Source organism: Myotis yumanensis, unplaced genomic scaffold (genome assembly GCF_028538775.1).
Source record: "Myotis yumanensis isolate MYYU_CA2020_CCGP unplaced genomic scaffold, mMyoYum1.0.hap1 SCAF_1, whole genome shotgun sequence".
Lineage (NCBI taxonomy): Eukaryota > Metazoa > Chordata > Mammalia > Chiroptera > Vespertilionidae > Myotis > Myotis yumanensis.
In genome coordinates, this window is record NW_027223752.1 from 137,870,109 (window position 1) to 137,892,411 (window position 22,303).

Here is a 22,303-nt window from a genome sequence, read left to right on the forward strand (position 1 = left end):
GGGGAAAAAGTAGACATGTAAAACTTTAGACAATAAAAAACAACCATAATAATAAATAAGTAAATCTAACGAACCGCTTCCCTTTCTTGAAAAGATTGTAAAAGTCAATCTATTCTACCATTTGTTCTGAATGAGTGAACATACAGTAGGATTTTTGCCTTCTATATTCTAGTGACCTACTGAAATACCTACAAAGACTACCTTGTCATTAGCATTTAGGTTCTTTGATTCTTTTTTAGCATTTGCTTTTTTATCTCTATGGTTTTCTGTGGAGTTTATTGAGGTTGTAAGCCAGCAACAGTAAAGTTTTAACCATAAAGAACAATTGTTTTACATATTCAAGCAAGATGAGAGGAACATAATCATCTGGCAGCCAGTATATCCAGGATTTGCTACGAGGTTTAATTCTGCCACCATAGTGGGTACTAGATACTTGGTACTGGAAATTTTGAAAAATTGGGAGTAGACCTGGACTGATGGGGAAGTACTCAGTGTTGCTTTGATTGGACCTAACAGTACTATACTGTAAAGTGTTGCTTTACTAAATGAACCCCCATAGACCTGTGAGCCCATGTCTGATTAAAAATTTTCAGTGTTTTAGCACTATTTTCAAATAGAACACAATGTACATTTATAATGGAAAAAAATTTAAATAGAGGAAATGGAAGCAAATATCACCCAAAGTTTTACTAACTAGTCTATATTTTGGTGCATTTATTCCTATTCTTTTTACTCCCCCCTATATAGGTTTCTGGTCATAATTGACTTTATTATGGTGTATTATATGCCATATTGCAGCTGTATAGTATTAAACCTTCCATTTAGTAAAAAAGTATTTGGATGAGTTTTCATATTTTAAGCTGTATTTGTCTGATGAGATCCGAAAAGTAAAGTATATGTTAACTGCATGGCATAAGAAACATATCAGAGTTTTAGCTATAGTTAAGATATTTCTAGCTTGAAGGAGAATTTATTCCTCCAAATAGTGATTGTTTTCAAATTATGCCATCTGGAGCTTCTGGTTACTGAGGAGTCAGTGGCTTTAAAGGGAAGCATCTGAAACAGGCAAATTGATATTTTATCTATAATAATAAAAGTATAATATACTAATTTGACTCCACATCCTCCCGGACAACCAACTTCCAGATGAAGCCAGGGCTGCGAGGGAAGCCTGGGTCCCGGGTGCCAGAGGGAAGCTGGTGCTGGCAGCCAGGGAAAGGAAGGCCTACTTCTGCATGAATTTTGTGTATCTGGCCTCTAGTATAATATAAAGATATTTCTGATTTTTGGATACTGGCAGTTTTTAAATGCTCTGTATTTTAAAAGATATCAACCGGATAATCTCCCTACCTGTCTTTTGTGTATATGAGGGGCACACTGGTGGGAAAGTGTGACAGCATGATGAAAGCTATTTTATAGGAATATGAGGAAAGAAGGCTTATCTGAATTAGTTTATAATAACACAAGAAAACTGATACAGTAGGCAGTGAGGCAGACACGAACAGAGTAGGAATGATAGGCCAAGTATGTCACCAAAGTAGAAAGCTGTTGGTGCCTAGCAATGGGCAAAACTGGGAAACCAAGTATTGTAGGGTGGGACCTCACCCAAGGGTGACCTTTCCTCCCTTAGCTTATCACGGGTCATGCAGTTTACAACCCCTGAACTTTCATATCGCTGGTCCCCTCACTTTTCCTCCCCCAGCATATGGACACCCTTAAAGAGAAACAAAGGGCCCAGAGAATAGCCTCATACAACTTCCATGCATGCCCTTGCATCCTGACTCCCATAGCATTAAGCCCTGAGGACAAAAGAGGTTCTGGCCTGATTCTAAAAATCTTAGTAACAAAGCCTCCAGTCTGCTGAGCTTAGAGACAGAGTTTTGGTCAAAGTAGAAGTAATATCTAGGCCTCAGTTGGTTTCAGCTTCAGGCCCAGCTTAGGTCCCCTAAGACCGTCCCTAAAATTTCTGCCTTTAGGTAAAAGCCCTTAAGATGAAGGACCCAGCACCTGTGCTCTCTCTCCCTTGAGCATCCCTGTAGTTTTCCCCGCCCTCTTCTCAGGTGCTCTCACTCTGGAGCATGCCCATGCCTTCCCCCTCTTGTTCCCCTGGGCGTGTATATTCTTCCTTTCTTTCTTCTAAGTTCCAGGGGCCCTTCTTCTGCCTCTGTAACTTGTGTGTGGAGCCCACGCAGCAACACTGGCTCACTTCTACCTCTGTGACTTTCTAAATATACTTTCTCTTATAATTTAAGTTCTTGGCTCTAAATTCTTCCTCAGCAAAACTCAACGACAAATGTCAAACCTCTGGTGCCATTTTGCCACTAACAAAATGAAGCTTATTAAAATTGTTGGTATTCTGTCATATTAAAGAATACTACTATTACTTTCAACTACTTACAGTGACTACAATTGGGTTTTGGTTTTACTCTAAGAGGATTTTTGTAACATCGTTTGGGCTATTTCCGTATTTGATTATTGCTGTATTGTTGGGCTCTTAAATTAATGGGTACTTCTAAAAGACATGAATATTTCTAGTGTTTTAAAGATAATTTATTCTTTAGCATATCTCAAAAAATCATTGTCATATGTCTGACACCACTGCAGGTAAATTCTAATTTGTATCAGTAGGAGGATTTGCCTTCCAGTTGCAATTGATTTTAGACAATTGGTCAAACACTTGTGGCACGCCTAATTTGCCCCAGATTCTGTGCTGAGAAGGTTGGAGGTACAAGAGGAGTGAAAGTCCTGTCTTCCCTAGAGAAGCTCACTTTTTATGAGAGGGATGCCCTGGAAGCAGTTGATACCATGTAACAAGTAGTAACTCAGGTGTGTGAGTGCAAAGAAAGGGACAGTTGTGTCGTGTGGCTGCTGGCAGAGGTGTCCTGGAGGTAGATGGGAAGTGGGGTTAACCTTGCTGGGAAACAGTGGAAGAAAAACGCCTTGTAGTCAGAGAGAGCATATGAGTGAGGCAGGGTCCTGATAAGTATCATGTAGCTTAGGGAATCTATATATATAAAAGCCTAACCAACTGAACAACCAGTAGCTATGATGCATACTGACCACCAGGGGACAGACACTCAATGCAGGAGCTGCCCCCTGGTGGTCAATGTGCTTCCACAGCCAACGTCCCACAAACCCTCCCCCGACCAGCCAGCCAGCCTGATGGCCCCGATGGCCTGGCCAATCTCCCGCAGTCTCTCCCTTGGGCCGGGCAAACTCCCATGGCCCCTCCCCCCAGGTGACTGGCCAACCCTTTGCAGCACATCCCGCTGACCAACCAACTTCCCATGGCCATAACCCAAGGCCGGTTGACCAACATCCCTCCAGTTGGTCCCAATGGTCCTGATTGAAACCTCCAATGACCCCTCCCCTGGTCAGCTGGCCCCAATGGCCCCGATCAGGCTGGCTGGCCAACCTTTCATGTCCCGTCCCACCTGCCAACCTCCCACAGCCCCAATCAGCCCTGATTGAGGTACCCTACTCGTACATGAACTCGTGCATTGGATCTAATATATATATATATATATATATATATATATATATATATATATATGCCTAAGAGACCGTTACAACCAGTCAACCCGTCGCTATGATGCCCACTGACCACCAGGGGGCAGACACTCAATGCAGGAGCTGCCCCTGGTGGTAAATGTGCTCCCAAAGCCAACCTCCTGTGGCCGGCCAACCTCCCATAGTCCCTCCCCCTGGCTGGTTGGCCCTGATCAGCCCGGATCAGGACTGGGCAAGACAGCCCCAATGGGCCCTGATTGGCGGGCAGGCCAAGGGACCCCCTACCTGTGCATAAATTTGTGCACCAGGCCTCTAGTAGAATTTGTAATATCATGTTAAGTACCGTATTATCTGAGGTTCTCTTTTGAGTAATGTAATAATAGTCTTATTTCAACATGAGGAGAGAGTTAAATTCTCAGAGTTGTTTGATCTATTTTTGGATGTGAGAGAATCTTAAAACAATACTTTTTAATTCTCAAGGTGAGGAAACTGAGGCCCAGAGAGAACTCTGGTCCCTAACTTGTGAGCCGCAGGCCAGCCCCAGCACACACACACCTCTGCCTCAGATACATGTATTTTGTCACACTGTCTCCTGAACTAACATTTATTATTGGCTTTTATGTACTTCAGTAAAAGCTCTTGCTTCAATATTATAGAAGGCAGTATGTCTTAATGTAGAAAATAAATAGTAGAAATAGAAATCTTGGCAGGATTCATTTCTCAAGGAAAAAACACTAAAATCTTATTTTAAATGTTTTACATTGTTATAAAGGGAATTAATCATAGGTGTTTGCCAAGTTGGATTATAGGTAGTATGTCAAGGGCAGCATTTGATGACCCCCTCGTCAATTCTCATCATTGGAAGAGAGAGCATGCAGTGTGTTTACCGTAGAGCTGCACATGGTATTGCACTGAAGCAGTTCATAGGGTATGAGAACAATTGTAATGCTTAATTGTCTGACATTTTAACCAAGGAAAAACACACTTTTATAGGTTTAACTTACTGTGATATTTTCCTCTCTTCCCCTTCCCCTTCAGGTGTCTCCTTGTCACCCTAGGGAAAAGTACAGCTCGTGTGCTACAGTATTTGTAGACAGCACTATTTCTCAGTCTGATTTGAAAATCACCTTGCAGTGGTGAGTACAAATAGGGGACAGAACCCTTATCCTGCCCACATGTACATTTATTTGATTGTCCTTTTCAGTGCTCAGGTTAAAAAACTGGTGTCAATTATATATTGATTTCCACTTCCATTTTAATCTTAGAGTGACTGGAAGAAGGGAAACCCACTTAACAATTAAAAAATCCCCCCAAAAGTGTTTATCTTTTCTTGAGGCATTACTGTTCCTGAGACATTGTTGAACCAATGAAAGGAGAGGTGCGTTTTACCGAATGTTTCTGGAATAGAGTATTTCTTCATGAGATACAGGCCTAAAACCATGTGTACTACCCTGGAAGCTGCTCTTGGAAGAAGGGACAGCTTGTCCCCTACTGGCACCAGAGTGTATCTGCAATTACAGTTCATTGGATTGTGTCAGGTTTCCCCCATCCTACTTTCTTTTTTCCTGCACTATTTCTATATTGAAATGCACTCTCCTTCCAGGAAAAATGCATCAAAGCAGTCTAAAGGAACAACTTTTCAAAATAATTTCTTTGAGGGTTAAATTTGTTCAACTGAGGTTTTAATTTCATAGATGAATTAAATTTAGTTATATATATATGTATAGATATATATTTACACATCTTCAAGAAACTACATTATATCGATCCATATATAGCAAAATCATGAGAGAGGTGAAGTTTGGGAAACATAGTCACAGTCAGGTTTACGCTTAAGCAAACATAACAGTGTCATGATGATGAAAACTATTCATTAAATTCTGTGAGTTCATAGTCCACAATTGGAGATGCACTTTAAAAACACCCTAATATGAAACTTTCAAGCTTACTTAAGAGCAAAATAAAACCAAAACTTGGATGTAGAGCTTCCTGAATCCCATTGGTGCTGTCCAAGGATCATTATTGGTGTCTCTCCAGGATGAGAGGGTTGACTTTCCACAACACAGTTTGAGAAATTCTACCTGAAAATATTAAAATCCTCATTCCTGATTTTATTTTTCAGTCCTAAGACATAATTTATTTATAAACTTAATTTTGTTTATATTGTATCAGCTTTTTGGCTAATTAAATTCTCAGTAACTTCTACTTTAATTATAACAGCCAGTTCACAATCATAATAATGTAAGTTTCTTCTCTCATAACAACAGTTGAGATCAAATTGTGTTTCAGCAAAACTGGAGCCCGTCTCTCTCTAAAGTCCTGAGCTTTGGCACCCAACTCACAATCACTGAGTCTTTTTCTTCAGTCTGGCCACTAAATCCGGGAGTAAAAACCAGTCCTTTCTGGCTGCATTTCATAGCTTCTTTTGAATTAGATGATTCTGGTGTTACAATATATAATTCAAGAGTTGTTTTGAAGATTAGCCTTACTTAGACAAGTGGGTGTTATGCCTTTTCTCTCCGAATTCGTCTAATTTTTGGAAGTACAGTAAATTTTCATTTGCTCTTACCAAGTTTTGAAAATGATCATTCAGTACATTTACTATTGGTAAATTAAAGGTTTAGTGAGAATATTAATAGAGCTCATTAGCTTTTCGGAATGGTTTTGAAAAAAAAGGTTTATTCTGGGATAATAGTGCATTGTTCTCAATGGGATGGGTGAGCCTTATTAGAATCACTTACACAATTTTTGTCTAAATGTGTCTCTAAACACATGCATTCCATTTCTCCTTCCCTAACACACTCTGTCACTCTCACAAGACTTCTGATAAGCTGAGGAGGGATGGAAGGCATTTTTATGTGGAGAAAAGCATCTGGGATGATTTTGATTTTTACTCTACTTAATGTGTTCTCAAACTTTGCTGCACTTTGTCATCACCCGAGAAGCTTCCAAATTTAACCAATGCCCGTTAAATCAGAGCATCTCAAGGTGGAAGTAGGCAGTTTGTAAAACTCCTCTGATGATCCCAATGCACAGCCAAGCTTGGGAAACACACTGCCTGGTTAGAGGGTAGAAGAAGGAGAACTGCTTCTCACTCTTGGTGGGACCTTGAGCAAGTCAGTTTTAAGCCTTGGTTACTTTCTCTGTAAAATGGGTTGTTGAGTTAAATATCATCACAAGTTCATTGGTTCCTTTCAGCTTACATGCTTCAAATTCTATGATTTTAAAATCATTTTGAAGATGAAACTGTTTGAAGCACTACAGAAGTGCCCATCTTTGATGCTAACAATGCTACAGGCCTTTGTACAACTGCTAATATTCTATAACCTAGTTATAAAATTCAGATTTGCTTTTCCTCAATTATTTGGAGCTTCATTTCTGACATTTGGGGCAAAGAGAAAAAGCATATAACTTGATCTACAGCACTCCTTTGTTTCATGTTACACAGCATCTGGGAATAACATAGGGATATAGGAACTTACGCAGTATGTGAGGACTTACATCTGCTCATTAAAATTTTATTTAAACTAATTTGGAAATAAATGTTTTTAATACTACACGGTGTATAATTTTACTTCATTGCATTCTTATATTTGCCATTACATTTTCTTAACAATTATGTAAAAGTGACCTTAAATGATACGCTTCGGTATAGAGCATTTTATTTAACTTTAGGGGAAGAAGGAAAATATGTGGGCAGGTGGAAAAACTACTGTGGCTTAAATTTAAGCATGTGTGCAAGTAGATCTAACTTGTACAGGATGAAAGGTTCTCTGAGTAGAAAGGCAAAAGATAGGGCAAGAGTGTAATAACTTATATGTTATAATGATCACCCAAAACATGTCTTCTAACAGCATATTCCTTAGCATTTTGGTTTTCCTAATTTTAGTAACTGACAAAGAACTACCACAAGGCAGAAAGTGCTTGGGCGATACTTTCTGAATGAGGATCTCATGGCCACTGGGCAGCTGGGATGGTCTTCCCCCACCACAACCCTTTTAAAACCTGTCTTCAGACCTGACATAAAGTCAATTGTTACTTTTTCTTTTCTCCAAAGCCTGGCACTAGCAATATATTACCACATAAAGAAGAGGTGAGTTTTAAAACCAGTCTTGTTATTCTAGCTAATAAACTTACAAGATATAAAGTTAGTGTTAGATTTTAACTATGGATATTATTGGAGTAAGCTATAGTGCTCTTATTACATTGTTGAAATGAACCATTTGTTTTAGTCTTAGTACTCCTAATGCATAAGTTATTGAGGATCCTGAAGAAAATTTGTTTATGTGGGTTATATTGATATTTACTGTATTAGAAATTAAAATTGAGAATTTAAAAATGAATTCCTTGTATGTTGAAACATGGTTTTTATAGCACTGTTGAAATTTTGAGCAGGATACTGCTTTGTTGTGGCGGATTGCCTTGTGCGTTACAGGGTGTTTACAGCTTCCCTGGCCTCTCCACACTAGATGCCAGTAGCATAATCTTCCCAGGCCCCATTTTGACAACAAAAGCTGTATCCACCATGGCCGAATGTTTCCTGGGGGGCAGAAACACCCCTGATAGCAAGTCATAGTGGTAACAAAATTCTTTATAAAAGAGAATCATTTTCCACAATAAATTGGTCGAATGGAAATTGTGTCACTTATTTACATTTTGCAAATCTCTTTATGTCTGGTTCAACAGAAGACAGCTGATTCTCACTTACACCCTGTCTTCAATCCTTAGTGATTACCTCAGTCATTTCAATAATTTGTTTTGAATAAACAATATGCAGACCCAGCCTCATGTATCTTTATGGCTAGAAAAGTTTGTATTTTCAAAGCCTTCAGATAATTTTGGATATTCTTTGATACTATACCAGAAGTCCACAGAAGCTGTCTTCTGAAATTAGTTACAATGGAATTTTAAATCCTATCCTTGAACTTGTACTAAGGTCTCTGTTAAATTAGTACCCATGCATACATCTTCTATGCTAAATGAATCTCTTAAATTGTAAGTAATTTTCAAATAACATTGTGCATTGGTCATTTGGAAAGTATCAGCTCACATTTCTTTTTACAGTATCAAAACTCACTTTTGTTAGGTAGCATCACATAACCACCAGTCTTCCCAGAAAAAACTTTAGGTATTGAAAAACTGTTAGGTTACAAAAAGGATACAAGTTTTCCCCAATCTTGATTTTGAGCTTGATAGCTGGAACTGTGCAATTGGCAAGAAATGTATAAGTTATTTTCCTGGAAGTGACAGACTCACTTTTCAGTCTTGAGTGCACGACACTTGTATTATCAAATAAAAATATTATTCTCTGAGAACAGTAGGGCATTCATCTCACAACTAATTCCAAGTGCTTTTCCTTAACAACCACATTTCAGTATGCAGAAATGCTTAATGCATACTTCCCCTTGCAGCATTTCTCAACCTGTGGGTCACGACCCCTTTGGCGGTCAAATGATCCTTTCACAAGGGTCACTTAAGACCATCCTGCATATCAGATATTTACAGTACAACTCATAACAGTAACAACGTTACAGTTATGAAGTAGCAATGAAAATAATTTTATGGTTGGGTCACAACATGAGGAACTGTATTTAAAGGGCCAGAAGGTTGAGAACCACTGTAGAGTATAAGAAGAAGATTCAACTTTTAATAACATTATTCATTGTCACTGCTTTATCAAAGATGTGCTTAAGTAAAGCATATTTCTTGTCAACAAGTGGCAGTGAAGAATAGAATAACTACTAGCACAGATTGGGACCCCTGCCTTGATTCTTGCTCAGAAACCAGTTTTACTGACTTTGGCTTTTATCCAGTCATTGCAAATGTCAGTGTAAATGCAGGCAGTGCCTTAATATTTCTATACAAACAGTTTTGGCCTCATGGGTCTCCTGGAAATGGTCTAGTGGAACCACTGAAACTTGCAAAACACACTTGGAGAACCACTGTGTAAATGAGCAGAGTGTAGTAGTGTGGAATATTAAACATAAAAACCCCCAGAAGACTGGTTTCCCTCACTCAGTTGGTTGGAGCATTGTCTTGTACACCAAAAGCTGGCAGGTTTGATTCCAAGTTAGGGCAGCACATACCTAGGTTGTAGGTTCAATACTGTAAGGCCACATAGCTAGTTTTCCAGTTCCATGTATAGGAGGCAGCCAATCCATTTTTCCCCCTCAAATCAATAGAGTGGTCACTTCTAAAATACAAAGGCAAATTTTAACCTCAGATTATTGTAAAGAATCAAGAAGAATATAATATAGGAAACTACTAAGAGAAAAAACAGTGGAAAAAAAAAAAACAGTAACCTCATTCTCACATGAAGAATTGCCCACTACTACTGCGTTGTAAAATGTTCCTGTGTCTGCCAATGAGAGGTTAGAGGACTGGCCATCGATTTGGTTGCCTAGCGTTGCCTATTAGGGAGGGTCAATGCTTATAAAGGCAGCTCTGGCAGGTCATTGTAGAAAAAATTTCAGAGAATTTGATGTGCTGAATAAAAAGAGGTCAGAAAATTCCTACGGGATCTAAGAGAAGAATTTGTAGAAGGACTTTCTTTGTTGAAGGTTAAGCTCCCTCCACCCCCCTCTACTCCCAGCAGATGTGTTGCTAACACAACAATTCCTGGATTAGTTTTTTTTCAATCACGTTCTTGTTTTCTAGAGATGCAAATAGATCCAAGGACATTTTTGATGAGAGACTCCATCCTGTCACAGTAAGTGCCAGTTGTATTGAGGTTGTCCTTTTCTCTCAGACAGTTGTGCTTATTCCATGCTGATTTGCTTCAAAATTAATCACTAGTAAAAAATTACTTTCTCCAGCTTGGAGTTCACATTACCTTCCTTTAAGTTTTCTTCCCCATCACATGTTGTATCTAATTATTTTACAAAAGGAATCTCTATATATAAAAGCATAAGCGACTGTCTAACTGGTAGCTATGGCACGCACTGACCAACAGGGGGCTGACACTCAATGCAGATGCTACTGAGTTTCTGTGACTTGGCAGCTGTGGTTCTCAGGTGATGAACCTGGAACCTGAGAGGAGGGACCCGATTCTGGGGTGTGTAACCCGAGAACTGCCCTCTTGCAATCCCGGATGCTTTGGGGGATGTCGAGAGCGGTTTCAGCCTGATCCCTGCAGGCCAGACCAGGGGAGCCCACCTGTGCACAAATCTGTGCATCAGACCTCTAGTGTTATATAAGAAACTAGAGGCCCAGTGCACAACATTTGTGTACTGGGGTGAGGGGTGCCTCAGCCTGACCTGCACCCTTTCACAGTCCGGGAGCCCTCGAGGGATGTTGGAGAGCTGGTTTTGGCCTGGTCCCCGTAGGCCCGGCCGCGGGACCCCACCTGTGCTCAAATCCATGCACCAGGCCTCTAGTTTATAATAATAAAAGTGTACTATGCAAACCGACCAAACAACCAAACAGCAGAACGACCTTCCAGATGAACTTTGGATGACCATGCTATGACACACACTGGTGCCAGGCCTGCCAAGGTGGGTGCAATGTGATTGGTCAGGGGGCCCGGCCATCGCCCCATGATCGCCCTACAGAGGGAAGCCAAGGCCCCAAAGAGGGAGACACATGCCTCTGGCAGGCGGGGCGATCGATCGGGGTGAGGTGGCACTCCGTGATCGCCCCAATGAGGGAGGCCCAGGCCATCCTCTGGGCGGTGACCATTTGTGGAGCCCCAGCTGGGTGGGCAGAGCCCCACGACTAATTGTCCTAAAGAGGAAGATCCAGGCTACCCCTACAGACAGCACTGTCGTGTGTGGGCAGGGCCACCCTCTGCAGAGTGATTGATCTGGGGGCCCCTACAATCAATCAACCCACAGAGGGAGGCCCAGCCCACTGGCTAGCAATGTGGTGGTGGGTGTGCAGGGCCAGCCAGTGATCACCCCGCAGAGGGAAATCCCAGGCCAGCCAATGATCACACCCCACGCCTGTTGCCCGCAGAGGGAGATGCCAAGTGATGGGGTAGGGGTTGGCAGTGCCACACCAATGGCAAGCAGTGGCAGGAATGGGGGCATGGCCAGCTGCCAGTAGCCAGGAGAAGGAAAGCCCCAATAGGGCCTCATCACCAGTCAAGCCTAGGGACCCTACGTGAGGGGTCCCAGATTGTGAGAGGGCACAGGCTGAGGGCCACCCACCCATGCACAGATTTTGTGCACTGAGCCTCTCATGTTATATAAGAAACTAGAGGCCCGGTGCGTGACATTCATGTACTGGGGGTGGAGGATCCCTCAGCCCAGTCTGTGCATTTTGCAGTCTAGGAGCCCTTAGGGGATGTCTGACTGATGGCTTACATCCTTAGCACTGCCACGGAGGCGGGAGTGGCTCCTGCCACAGCCACTGTGCTCGCCAGCCATCGGCCTGCCTTCTGGCTGAGCAGCACTCCGCCTGTGGGAGCACACTGACCACCAGGGGTCAGCTCCTGTGTTGAGGCTCTGCCCCTTGGTGGTCAGGGGCATCACAGCGACCAATTTTCCGCCATTCGGTCGATTTGCTTATTACCCTTTAATTATATAGGATAGGTCAGTAAGAACTGAGTTTCAGCTTTGTATAATTAGTGAGCTACAGTGGACAACATGCCTGAAAAACAAAAATGTATATTTTTAAAAGAAAATTTTCAATAACATCAAGCAATATGAATATTTGTACATAAACCTAATAGATATGTCAGGATCTCTAGAAGACAATTAAACAGCTATTTAAATATTGAATTAATTAGAATGACAAAAATTTTCAAATGTCTTCAGATATGCTCTATAACAATATGTGGCTGGTGGGCACTGTATGCACAGCACAGCCTTAGAGCCTGATGGTTACATTCTCAAAGTTGATTGCAGAGAAGTATGACATGATAACCAACAAGTCTTTGGAGCCTAAAAATAGTTCACATTTAGACAGAATATTGTAGGGGAAGGTGGAAAGGAATATATAAATATTCTGAGGTTGTGCCTGTATTTATCTTTATTGAGTGTCAATATTCAGTCACTGTTTTTTAAGGTCCAATTATTTATATTTAAAAGGCTAAAATACATGTCAGCCAATCAAAATTATTTTAAGCGGAACATGGGCACAAGTGGAACATGGTTGTTACAAAAGTACTTAATATTTTTCTTCAATGGATGCTTTCTTTCAGGAAGAAAAGGTTCCTGAGGAATTCTTTCATCATAATCCTGATCCCGAATCAATTTACAGATTTATTCGACCTTTCTTCATTGCCTTTAAGGCAACAGGAGGATATGCCATAACAACATTGGTAAGATAGTTCTTCTTTCAGAACTTTATTAAGGGAAACCTATCAAAGGATGTAAAGTTCACACACTTGAGCTTAATAATCATCATGATTTAAAATGTGCTTGCTTTTTTCACCACAAAGCGATTGTTTTCAAAGGCAGCAGGAGGGAGAGATTTCCAATTTCTCACTCCAGACCTCAGGAGACATAGGCACATGCAGTGCACACAGGCATACATACAAGGTGTGCTGATGGGGCAGGATGGGGGCAATAACAGAACCTTCTGGGCCCCAGGCAGTGTCAGGTTCAGTGTAGGTCTAAGCTGAGTCGCAGGCTGCATTCCCCAGGCAGTTGTAATGTGTGTCCTGACTGAGAACTAGAGCCCAATGTTCTCTGTTCCTTGGATGATGGGTGTTCATCTGTCCTTGCTGTCCTCTTGTGCCTGCCTGTGATGTTTCCATGATTCTAGTGCCAGTAGGACCTGAAAGGGCTTTGCTGGTTGTCTGCTCAGCTACAGCTGTGTAAGGGGCTCTGTGTCATTCATCCAGGATTTCTGTGGAAAGAGTGTGTCATTTGGAATGAGTGGTCCATTCTAGTGAGAAGGAATGGGGATTGTATCACTCCTCCCTCGAACAATCCTAAAGGGGAAAGTCTCCTGCTTGGTCTGAGGGAAGAGTACTTAGTGCAGTGCCTCCTCCGTCACTGTTCAGTCAGAATTTTGGAGAGGCAGCCTGTGCTTCCGAATAGAGACCCCTCAGTGGGCACTGGATTAGACACAGGCTTTTCCACGTATCTGCCAGCCCTCTGGAGTGCTGAGCACAGCTGATCAAAGGCGGGAGTGGTGCTCCCACTTGAAGAGCTAGGGAACTCAGCAAGGAGAGCATCTGGGGTAGAAGAGGGTGAGTGCTTTTCAAACACATTAAGATGATGCACCTGTGAGACAGAGGGGCATCTCTAGAGATCATCCTACTATATAAAAACCCTGAGTTCGTCATAATCGGAGGTTCAGCCAACCGAAAGTCAGTCCTGCAGTCAGCACTTGGTTGCCGTGGTGACCCAGCACTGACTGCTGTGGCTGCAGGCACTATGACCCAGCACTGACTGCTGAGGGGACTGCAAACCAGGCCCAGAGAGAGGCCTGAAGAGAGAAGCAGGGTCTGATCCATAGCCTGTGTGGCAGCTGTTGATCAACACTTGCCTCTCTCTTTCTCTCCAAGACGGGCCAGCAGCAGCATCTCTATTTCTCTCCAGGTCTCCACCGGGGCTGCTCATCAGTGCCGCACTTCTGAGCAGGTTCTGTTGATAGACCCAGAGACACTGACTGGCATAGAAACTGACCAGTCAGAACCAAATCTGGGTGAAGTGTGAGGAGCCAATGGCTGCCTAGGAAGCAGAGCTTTTGATGCTGATTGGCATAGAAAGAGACTAGTCAGAACCAAATTGGCCAGCAGAGGAGGGCAGTTAGGGGTGATCAGGCAGTCAGGCAGAGGCAGTTAGGGGCAATCAGGCAGGTAGGAATGTGAGCAGTTAGGAGCCAGCAGTTCCAGATTGTGAGGGAGATGTCCGACTGCCAGTTTAGGCCCATGGGATTGGGCCTAATCTGGCAGTTGGACATCCCCCAAGGTCTTCCCAATTGGAGAGAGTGTAGGCTAGGCTGAGGGAACACCCCCCTCCATGCACGCTTTTGATGCACCAGGCCACGCGTTTGAATATGTGGAATTCGAGCATGAATCTGAGCTACTGGCAGGGAATTAGTATTAGCTATTCCAATACCGAGAAAATGTGTGAATAAAAAGTGCATGGAAGCAGGAAGAGTAACAACAGCAGGTATTTAGTGGATATTTATGGAACGAGCAACTTCTTGTCAGCATTGAGCACTTTGACCTCACTCTCTTTCTGGAACCTCGCTTATCTTCCTTCTATTTTATTGTTTCTCCCTGTTTTCGATATCATCCTAAGCTATGCCTGATGATTTCTCCTTCAGAGCTGAGTCCTTACAGATCTAAGTGCAGAGGATAGAGGAGAGCCATGGTTGAATAAAGTGTTTGCTTTTATGGAGCTTCTGTCCTAGTGAGGAAGAGATAAATATTTCTTTAACTGAGTGTTGTTAAAAGGTGAATATCTCAGGTAGTAGTAAATATCACGAAGGTACAGCAGGGTGACGTGATATCATGCTGAGAGGGGCTTGCTACTTGAGAGAGGTGATCAGGAAGAGCCTCTGTAAGAGATGACATCTGACCCTGGCCTGACTAAACTGAGGAAGATGAGGAGCTCTGGCGTTATGTGCAGAGGGAATAAGTGCCAGCCTCTGAGATGGGAACTTATACTTGGTATTTGAGTAAGAGTGAGGTATGGCCAGTGTGGTCAGAGTGTGGAATGAGGGAGAGAATGTAGGTCATGTGGACCTAGAAGGGCAAGTGCTACCTGATTGGGCCTTGCAGCTTGCAGGCCATGGGAGAAAGTGACATTTTTATTTGTTTGGTGGAAACACTTTGGCAGAGTTGAGCAGGGTGGGGAAGTGCTCTTGATTACAAAAGCTATCCAGGCTGCTTTGGGGAGAATGATGGTAGCTGGGAGTCTGAGTGGAGGCCGAGAAGTCAGGGGCAATAACATTGACATGGGTGAGAAGTGACAAATAGACTAGGAAGCAGACTCACTATCAGTGACAGGCAGCAATAACAAGAGTTGCTAACAGTTTGGAACAGGTCAACTCAATTGGACGTCTTTGGCCAAGCACCTAGGCAAATGGCAGTGCCCCACATGACATTAGGGAATGCGTAGGGAGTGGGGAGCTGGGGTGAAGAGCTCTGGTTTGTATGGGCACACGCACTGATGACCTTAGCAGTAGTAGTTTCAGTCGAGTGACAGTGCCAGGGGCAGACTACAGTGGGTGAAGGAGAGAGTGGGAGATGAGAAGCAGCTTCAGGGCATTCACTGTGAGCAAACAGAGAGGAGGCAGTCTAGGGATTGTGGGGAGTGGGATGGGTACCACATAAATATATTCATATTAGGAAGAATCTCTGGCACAGGAAAGTGTTCAAGAAGAGGTAATTGTGGGAGGTGTTCTTCAGAAGTGGGATGGGATTGACTTCACTGATGGAAGAGTGAAGAGAAACTCAGTGAGAAGAGAAACTCAATTCCACTGACACAGGAGGGCAAGTGGTATAAATGAATGAGTAATGGCACATTCTAAATCTGTAGAAGTGATGAAGGAAAGTTGAGTGATTTCCAATGTTGTGTATGTCTCTAATTATTCCCAGAAAGTTGACAGTTGAACCTTGCAAGGAGGTTCATTCTTAGGATATCTGGGAGCATTTAGCTTTGGGAGATTGGTGCAAACTTTCACTAATAGCACATAATGTTCAGTAACCTTTTGCTTTCTAAAATACAGTTGGGTTTTAACACCTTTGGCTAATGTGAGCTGTCAATCTGATAACCTCGGACAGTAAACATATTCTCCTTCAAAGAACCCTTTGACGAAACAGCAAATCACAGCTTGCCTCTATAATCTTTGCTTAGCTGTTAACTTCACCCAGTTCTTTGTAGAATAGACATGTAATACATGTGAAGAAATCATGAGATCTCACCAGCTATCTGGCAGGTTTAGAGGAGAACCAGGGAGATAGAGACTGGCAGCTCTGCTACCAACTGAAACCAACAGAACTGACCAAGCCTCAGGTTGTGTAAGACAGAGATGGATTTCACAGAATCGTGATGGAGATGTGAGGCTTAGGGGATATGAAATGTCTATCCTTGGTGTGCGTGTGTGTTTCTTCCGAAGGCACTAAGTCCAGGAATACCTGACAGTTGTAGAGACCTGCCTCAGACACACCTGTTTGCACTGCCTGTCCTGCTGCACCACACAGCAGCCACTGGGGGGACTCTCTTTAAAAAAATTTTTAATCCTCACCAGAGGATATTTTATCCATTGATTTTCAGAGAAAGTAGAAAAGACAGGGGAGGAGAGGAGAAAGAGAGAGAGAATCATCAGTATGAGAGAGAGACATCTATTGATTGCCTCCCGCATGAGTCCTGACAAGAGCCAAGAGTGGAACCAGCGACTCTTTGGTGAGCAGGCTGGAAATTCACATGGGAAAGTAGGCAGTAGAAGTGTCTGATTTGCAACTGTTTCTTGGCCTCTGGCTTTGGCTGGCCAAGCAGTCTCTCTAGAAGCTATGAATAAAAGGCATGTCAAAAACTGATGAAATCTGTAATTCCTGAAAGTTCTTATCACAGCACTTAAACTGAACTAGAATCAAAAACCAGTGTTCTACTTTGCAGGTTTACATAGAAAGACTTTTATCTTATGCTGAAATCGACATTTGCCCATCTAACTGGAAACGCATTGTTTTGGGAGCGATTATTCTGACCTACAAGTATCTGCACGATGAGGCTATGTGGAATTTTCACTTCTTCTCATTGCTAAGGGGCATTACAATCAAGAACTTGTGAGTTGGCAAGATTTTGATGAAGTTTCAAACCATTTTCAAATACCTTATTTGCCCCCATAAAGTTTACAAAATAAGAAATATTTTGAAAGGTTGCATTGTGCAGAGGACTGAACTAGGCATAAAATTACATACATTTTTCTATCCATATTTGCTTTGACATTTCATACTCCTCATTAATTAGTATGTGTTCATGTGTTATTATTGTAATAATCTGTGTGATAATTTGGTATATTTCTCTGGTAGCAAAGTTTGTAGAAGCTCAGATTCAAAAACAACAGTAATGTAAATACCTTCATGCCATTCTTAACGCTTTCTACCAGTTCAGGTCTTTTATTCCCCCGTTTTCAAAATTTCATTTATTTTCAATAAGACTTTACATTCAATATCTATATATAAAGAGAAAACTAAGCGACCGGCTGCCCAGCCAGTAGTTATGATGTGCACTGGCGACCTGGGCAGATGCTTAACACAGGAGTGAAACCATAGGAATGGGAACATGGAACAGACTGATGAATCTCAGAGAGAATGGGGGAGTGGGAAGTGCGGGAAGAGATTAACCAAAGATCTTATATGCATACTAGAGTCCCAGTGCACAGATTCGTGCACCAGTGGGGTCCCTCGGCCTGGCCTGCAGGGATCAGGCCGAAACTGGCTCTCTGACATCCCCCGAGGGGTCCCGGGTTGTGTAAGAACATAAATCTGTGCACCGGGATTCTAGTTATTTCATATTAGTCTCAGGTGTACAGCATAATGGTTAGAAAATCATGTGCTTTGCGAAGTGTTTTCCCCAGTATTTTTAGTACTGACCTGACACCATGCGTAGTTATTGCAGTATTATTGACTCTCTTTCCCATGGTGTAATTTATATCCCCATAACTGCATTGTAATTGCCAGTCTGTACTTCTCAATTTCTTCACCTTCTTCACCCAGCGCCCCCAAACCTCTTCTCCTCTGGCAACCATCAAAATGTTCTCTTTACCTCTGAGTCTGCTTCTGTTTTGTTTGTTCATTTATATTGCTTTTTAGTGAAATCATATGTTATTTGTATTTCTCTGACTGACTTATTTCACTAACATTATACCCTCTAGGTCAAACTATTCTCTCACAAATGGCAGGAATTCATTCTTTTTTATGGATGAGTCATAATATTCCACTGCTTTTTTATCCACTCATCAGTTAATGGGCACTTGAGTTGCTTCTACAGCTTAAGGATTATGAATAATACTGCAGTGAATATAGGGTGCATATATCCTCTCAATTAGTGCCCTGGTTTTCTTCAGATATATACCAGGGGTAGAATCACTGAGTCATAGGCAGTTCAATTTTTAATTTTTGAGGAACTTCCATACTATTTCCCACAGTGTCTGCACCAATATACCTTGCCACCAAAAGTGCACGAGGGTTCCCTTTTCTCCACATCCTTGTCAGCACTTGCTCTTTGTTGATGATAGCCATTCTGACAGGTGTGAGGATATCTCATTGTGGTTTTAATTTGCATATCACTGATGATCAGTGATGTTAAGCATCTTTTCCTATCTATCAGCCATCTGTATGCTCTCTTTGGATAAGTGTCTTTTCAGGTCCTCTGTCCATTTTTTAATTAGATTGTTCGTATTTTTGGTATTGAGCTGTATATGTTTTTTATAAGGTGTTGCGTTATATATGTTTTTTATAAATTTTGAATATTAAACCCCCTATTAGATATATCAATGTCACATATGTTTTCCCATCAGTGGGTTGTCTTTTTATTTTGTTGCTGTTTTCTTTTGCTATACTAAAACTATTAGTTTGATATAGTCCCATTCCTTTATTTTTTCTTTTATTTTGCTTGCTCAGGGTAATCTATCAGCAAAGCACTAAGAGAAATATTCCAGATTTTAGTGCCTATGTTTTCTTCTAGGAGTTTTATGGTTTTGACACTTACATTTAGGTTAACAATCCATTTTGAGTCTATTCTTGTATATGGTGTAAGAAGTGGTCTAGCTTCAATGTTTGAATGTATCTGTTCAATTTACCCAACATCATTTATTGAATAGACTGTCTTCATACCATTGAATGAAGTCTCCTCTTTTGTCAAATAGTAATTAAACATATAGGTGTGGGGTTATTTCTGGGCTTTCAATTTTGTTTCATTGATCTATGTTTGTTTTCATGCTAGTACCATGCTGTTTTGATGACTATAACCCTGTAGTGGAGTTTGATATCAGGTAGTGTGATACCTCCAGCCTCTTTTGTTTTTCTCTCAACTGCTGTGACGAATTGTCCAGGGTCTTTTGTGGGTCCGTATAAAACTCTGGATTAGTTGTTCTACTTCTGTAAAAGATGGCATTGGCATCTTGATAGGAATTTGGTTGAAAGAGATTATTTGAGGTGGTATGGACATTTTAAAGGTGTTAATGCTTCCTGTCCACGAGCATTGTACATGCTTCCATTGATTTGTCTCTTCCTCAGTTTGTTTTTTGGTGTCTGATAATTTTCCAAGAGTTTTCCCCTCAAAGATAAGAGTGGTGGTTCTGAATGGATCCATTTGTTGCTGTGGTGATGTGCCCAGTCCTTTTGTTGGCACATCTCTATTTTACTAATCCTCTTCCTGCTATCAGCCTGGTAAAATGTCTGCAAGTTCTTCAGGGCTAAGAAACAGCATACATCATTCCTTTCATCTGAGCACTAGAGTGGAGCCCTGAGAGTGAGCAAGAAGAAGAAACCTACAGCTGCACTAATGGGACTCTGATAATTGAGCCCCTAGTCAACAGCTGTTGTGCACAAGAGACATAACCTCCTTCCCTTTGTCCCAAACTCAAAGTCCTTCCCCTTGTCCCAAACTCAAAGGGGACCACAAATTGTTGAGCCTTGTTTGCCTGGTTGAACATTAGTGTATTAGCCCAGCTGGGTAGCCTTTATTTAATTCAAAACTAACCTCAGAGCCAACCTAGTAGCTTAGAATGACAATATTGAAGAGAACCAAGTTGACTAAAATTGCCCTGTGGTGGTTTTGTGTTTTCCTTCTTCCCCAGAAATGAGTTGGAAAGGCAATACATATGTCTACTGCGGTTTCGTCTGTATGTTTCTACCAGTGTCTATGCCCAATACTATTTTGACCTTCGGTCCTTAGCAAGTGACCATGGATTGTTGCCTATTGCATTGACTCCTCTTCGAAAAGAAAGAGCACTGAACCTAGAGGTAAAGCTGTGGAATCACAAAGTGGGGTTTTCTGTCAGACTCAAAATCCAGTATCTGTGCATAAATCATATTATGTAGAGACTAGGAAAATGAAAAGCTGTTTTAAACTAACACATTGAATAAGACTTATTAACTCTCTCACATCATATTAGCAGTATTTTTATGGTGTATATAAGAATCCTACATTATAAAAATTACCTTTTCTGTGACCATGATTCAGAATAATTTAAATCCATTTTAAACTTTGATGGTTTTTTTTGAAACTGTATTCTATTTTATAACCATACATGAATAATTTACTACAATTGTATCATTAATCATATCTACAACCATATTCTACTTATCACTCTTAACTCAGTTTGCAAATTCATGTCTTTTCTGTATAGATCACAGTTCAGTACCTTCAGTTTGTTAGACAGAAGTAACCTGAGAGAGTGATACTTAGATTGTAGAATATGTACTTCAAACACTGGGTGTAGAAAGTATATGGGTTTTTAATGGCAATTGTAAAGTATGTGCGACAAAATAATATTTATGGCTTATGAATTCTGGGGAGTATACAACAAAATTATAACTAAAATGGACAGTTTTTTTGGTACTTAATAGTCCTTTAGAGTGCGTCTGCCTTAATGTGCAAGTGAAATAGTACCTTGATGGTGCATCAGTCACTAGACCTTTCGAGCTTTCAGTAAAATACAGCACATGCCTGCCTCATTAAAATTTGCTTAGAGTAAATGCTAGCTAATGAAGATTGGATAGAATGTAAATAGCTGAGTAAACAATAACATTTCCCAACTGTATATTTATTATATTTAAGGAACCAAGTGTACAGACAACAGATGATCCTGTTGTTAGGAAGACTGTCACACCTTTGACATCTTGAAAAAACTCAAACTAAAAAAAAAATACTGAGTTCCCCTTTGCTCTGTCAATCTAATCAGAGTCCCTAAACTACTTAACTTCGTGGATGAACATAAAATAGGATCCCAAGGACCATGCAGTGTATACGCCAGCTCTACGAAGAGGCAATGACTATAATCCATATAAAGAAGTGGGACTGTGTGGCTATCAGTGATGCTTTCTCTGTGAAAGCTGCAGCTCCTTTTTTTTGAATGTACCTGTGTTCTATCTCATGTTTACCCGTAGGCCATTTCCAGATATTGTGAAAACAAAAACCTGTGCAGGGTGGCCACAAAAAAATCTGGCAGCTGTGCTAACCTTACTGATGTGCAGCGTGGCCATGCCATCTTATCTTAAGGAGGAATGAGGGCTGTGACATGATGAGCGCCTCATCTGCAAGGACTGGAGAAGAATCACTGCTCCTGCTCCAATCCCAGATAAGTTCTTTCCTTTTAAGTGAGACAGGGGCGGCGGGGGCATATTGACATAATGAGTATCTCACCTACCAAAACAAGGACTGTTGAAATATAATATTCCCTATTCTGGCAAGTTTAGTATTTCCTCTTAAAAATAAGTGAAAGGTTTTAACCTGATGAGGATCTTTCTTAGCCTATGCTTAATTTATGATCCTTAGTATTTTTCATTTCCCTTTTGATTATTTTTATTACTAGAGGTTATTACATTTGTTTAATTTTGGATAAAAAGGAAATGTCTCTCTTAAATTTTTAACAATTTCTAGTTAACCTACCACTTGACATTTTCTTTTCAGCTTTGGTCCTCTCATTTAATAAGTTTAAAGTACCTATTTCTGTATACTAGTATAGTTTCAAATGCTTTAATGTTTACTTTAATAATGTGGAAAATGGATTATTTTACAGTAGAAAATTCCTTAAATATTTTATATTGCTTCCAAGAGCAAAATGGCTACTCTTTTAATATATATATTATGTGCTGTTTCCTTTCCTCCTGAACCTTTTGGACATTGTTACCATATATGAATTACTTTAAAATAATTTTAATTAT

General features: G+C 41.1%; 1 protein-coding gene across 1 annotated transcript in view; it reads left to right on the forward strand.

Annotated features, from left to right (window-relative positions):
- The window catches only part of LOC139017033 (cyclin-Y-like protein 1), a 37,404-nt gene extending 15,767 nt beyond the window's left edge, over window positions 1–21,637 (forward strand). Inside the window, exons 3-7 of the mRNA XM_070425241.1 lie at window positions 7,568–7,603; window positions 12,653–12,772; window positions 17,031–17,197; window positions 20,215–20,380; window positions 21,527–21,637. Coding sequence (XP_070281342.1) covers window positions 7,568–7,603; window positions 12,653–12,772; window positions 17,031–17,197; window positions 20,215–20,380; window positions 21,527–21,637 — 600 coding nt within the window. The remainder of the gene's footprint in view (window positions 1–7,567; window positions 7,604–12,652; window positions 12,773–17,030; window positions 17,198–20,214; window positions 20,381–21,526) is intronic.
- The last annotated feature ends 666 nt before the right edge of the window (window positions 21,638–22,303 follow it).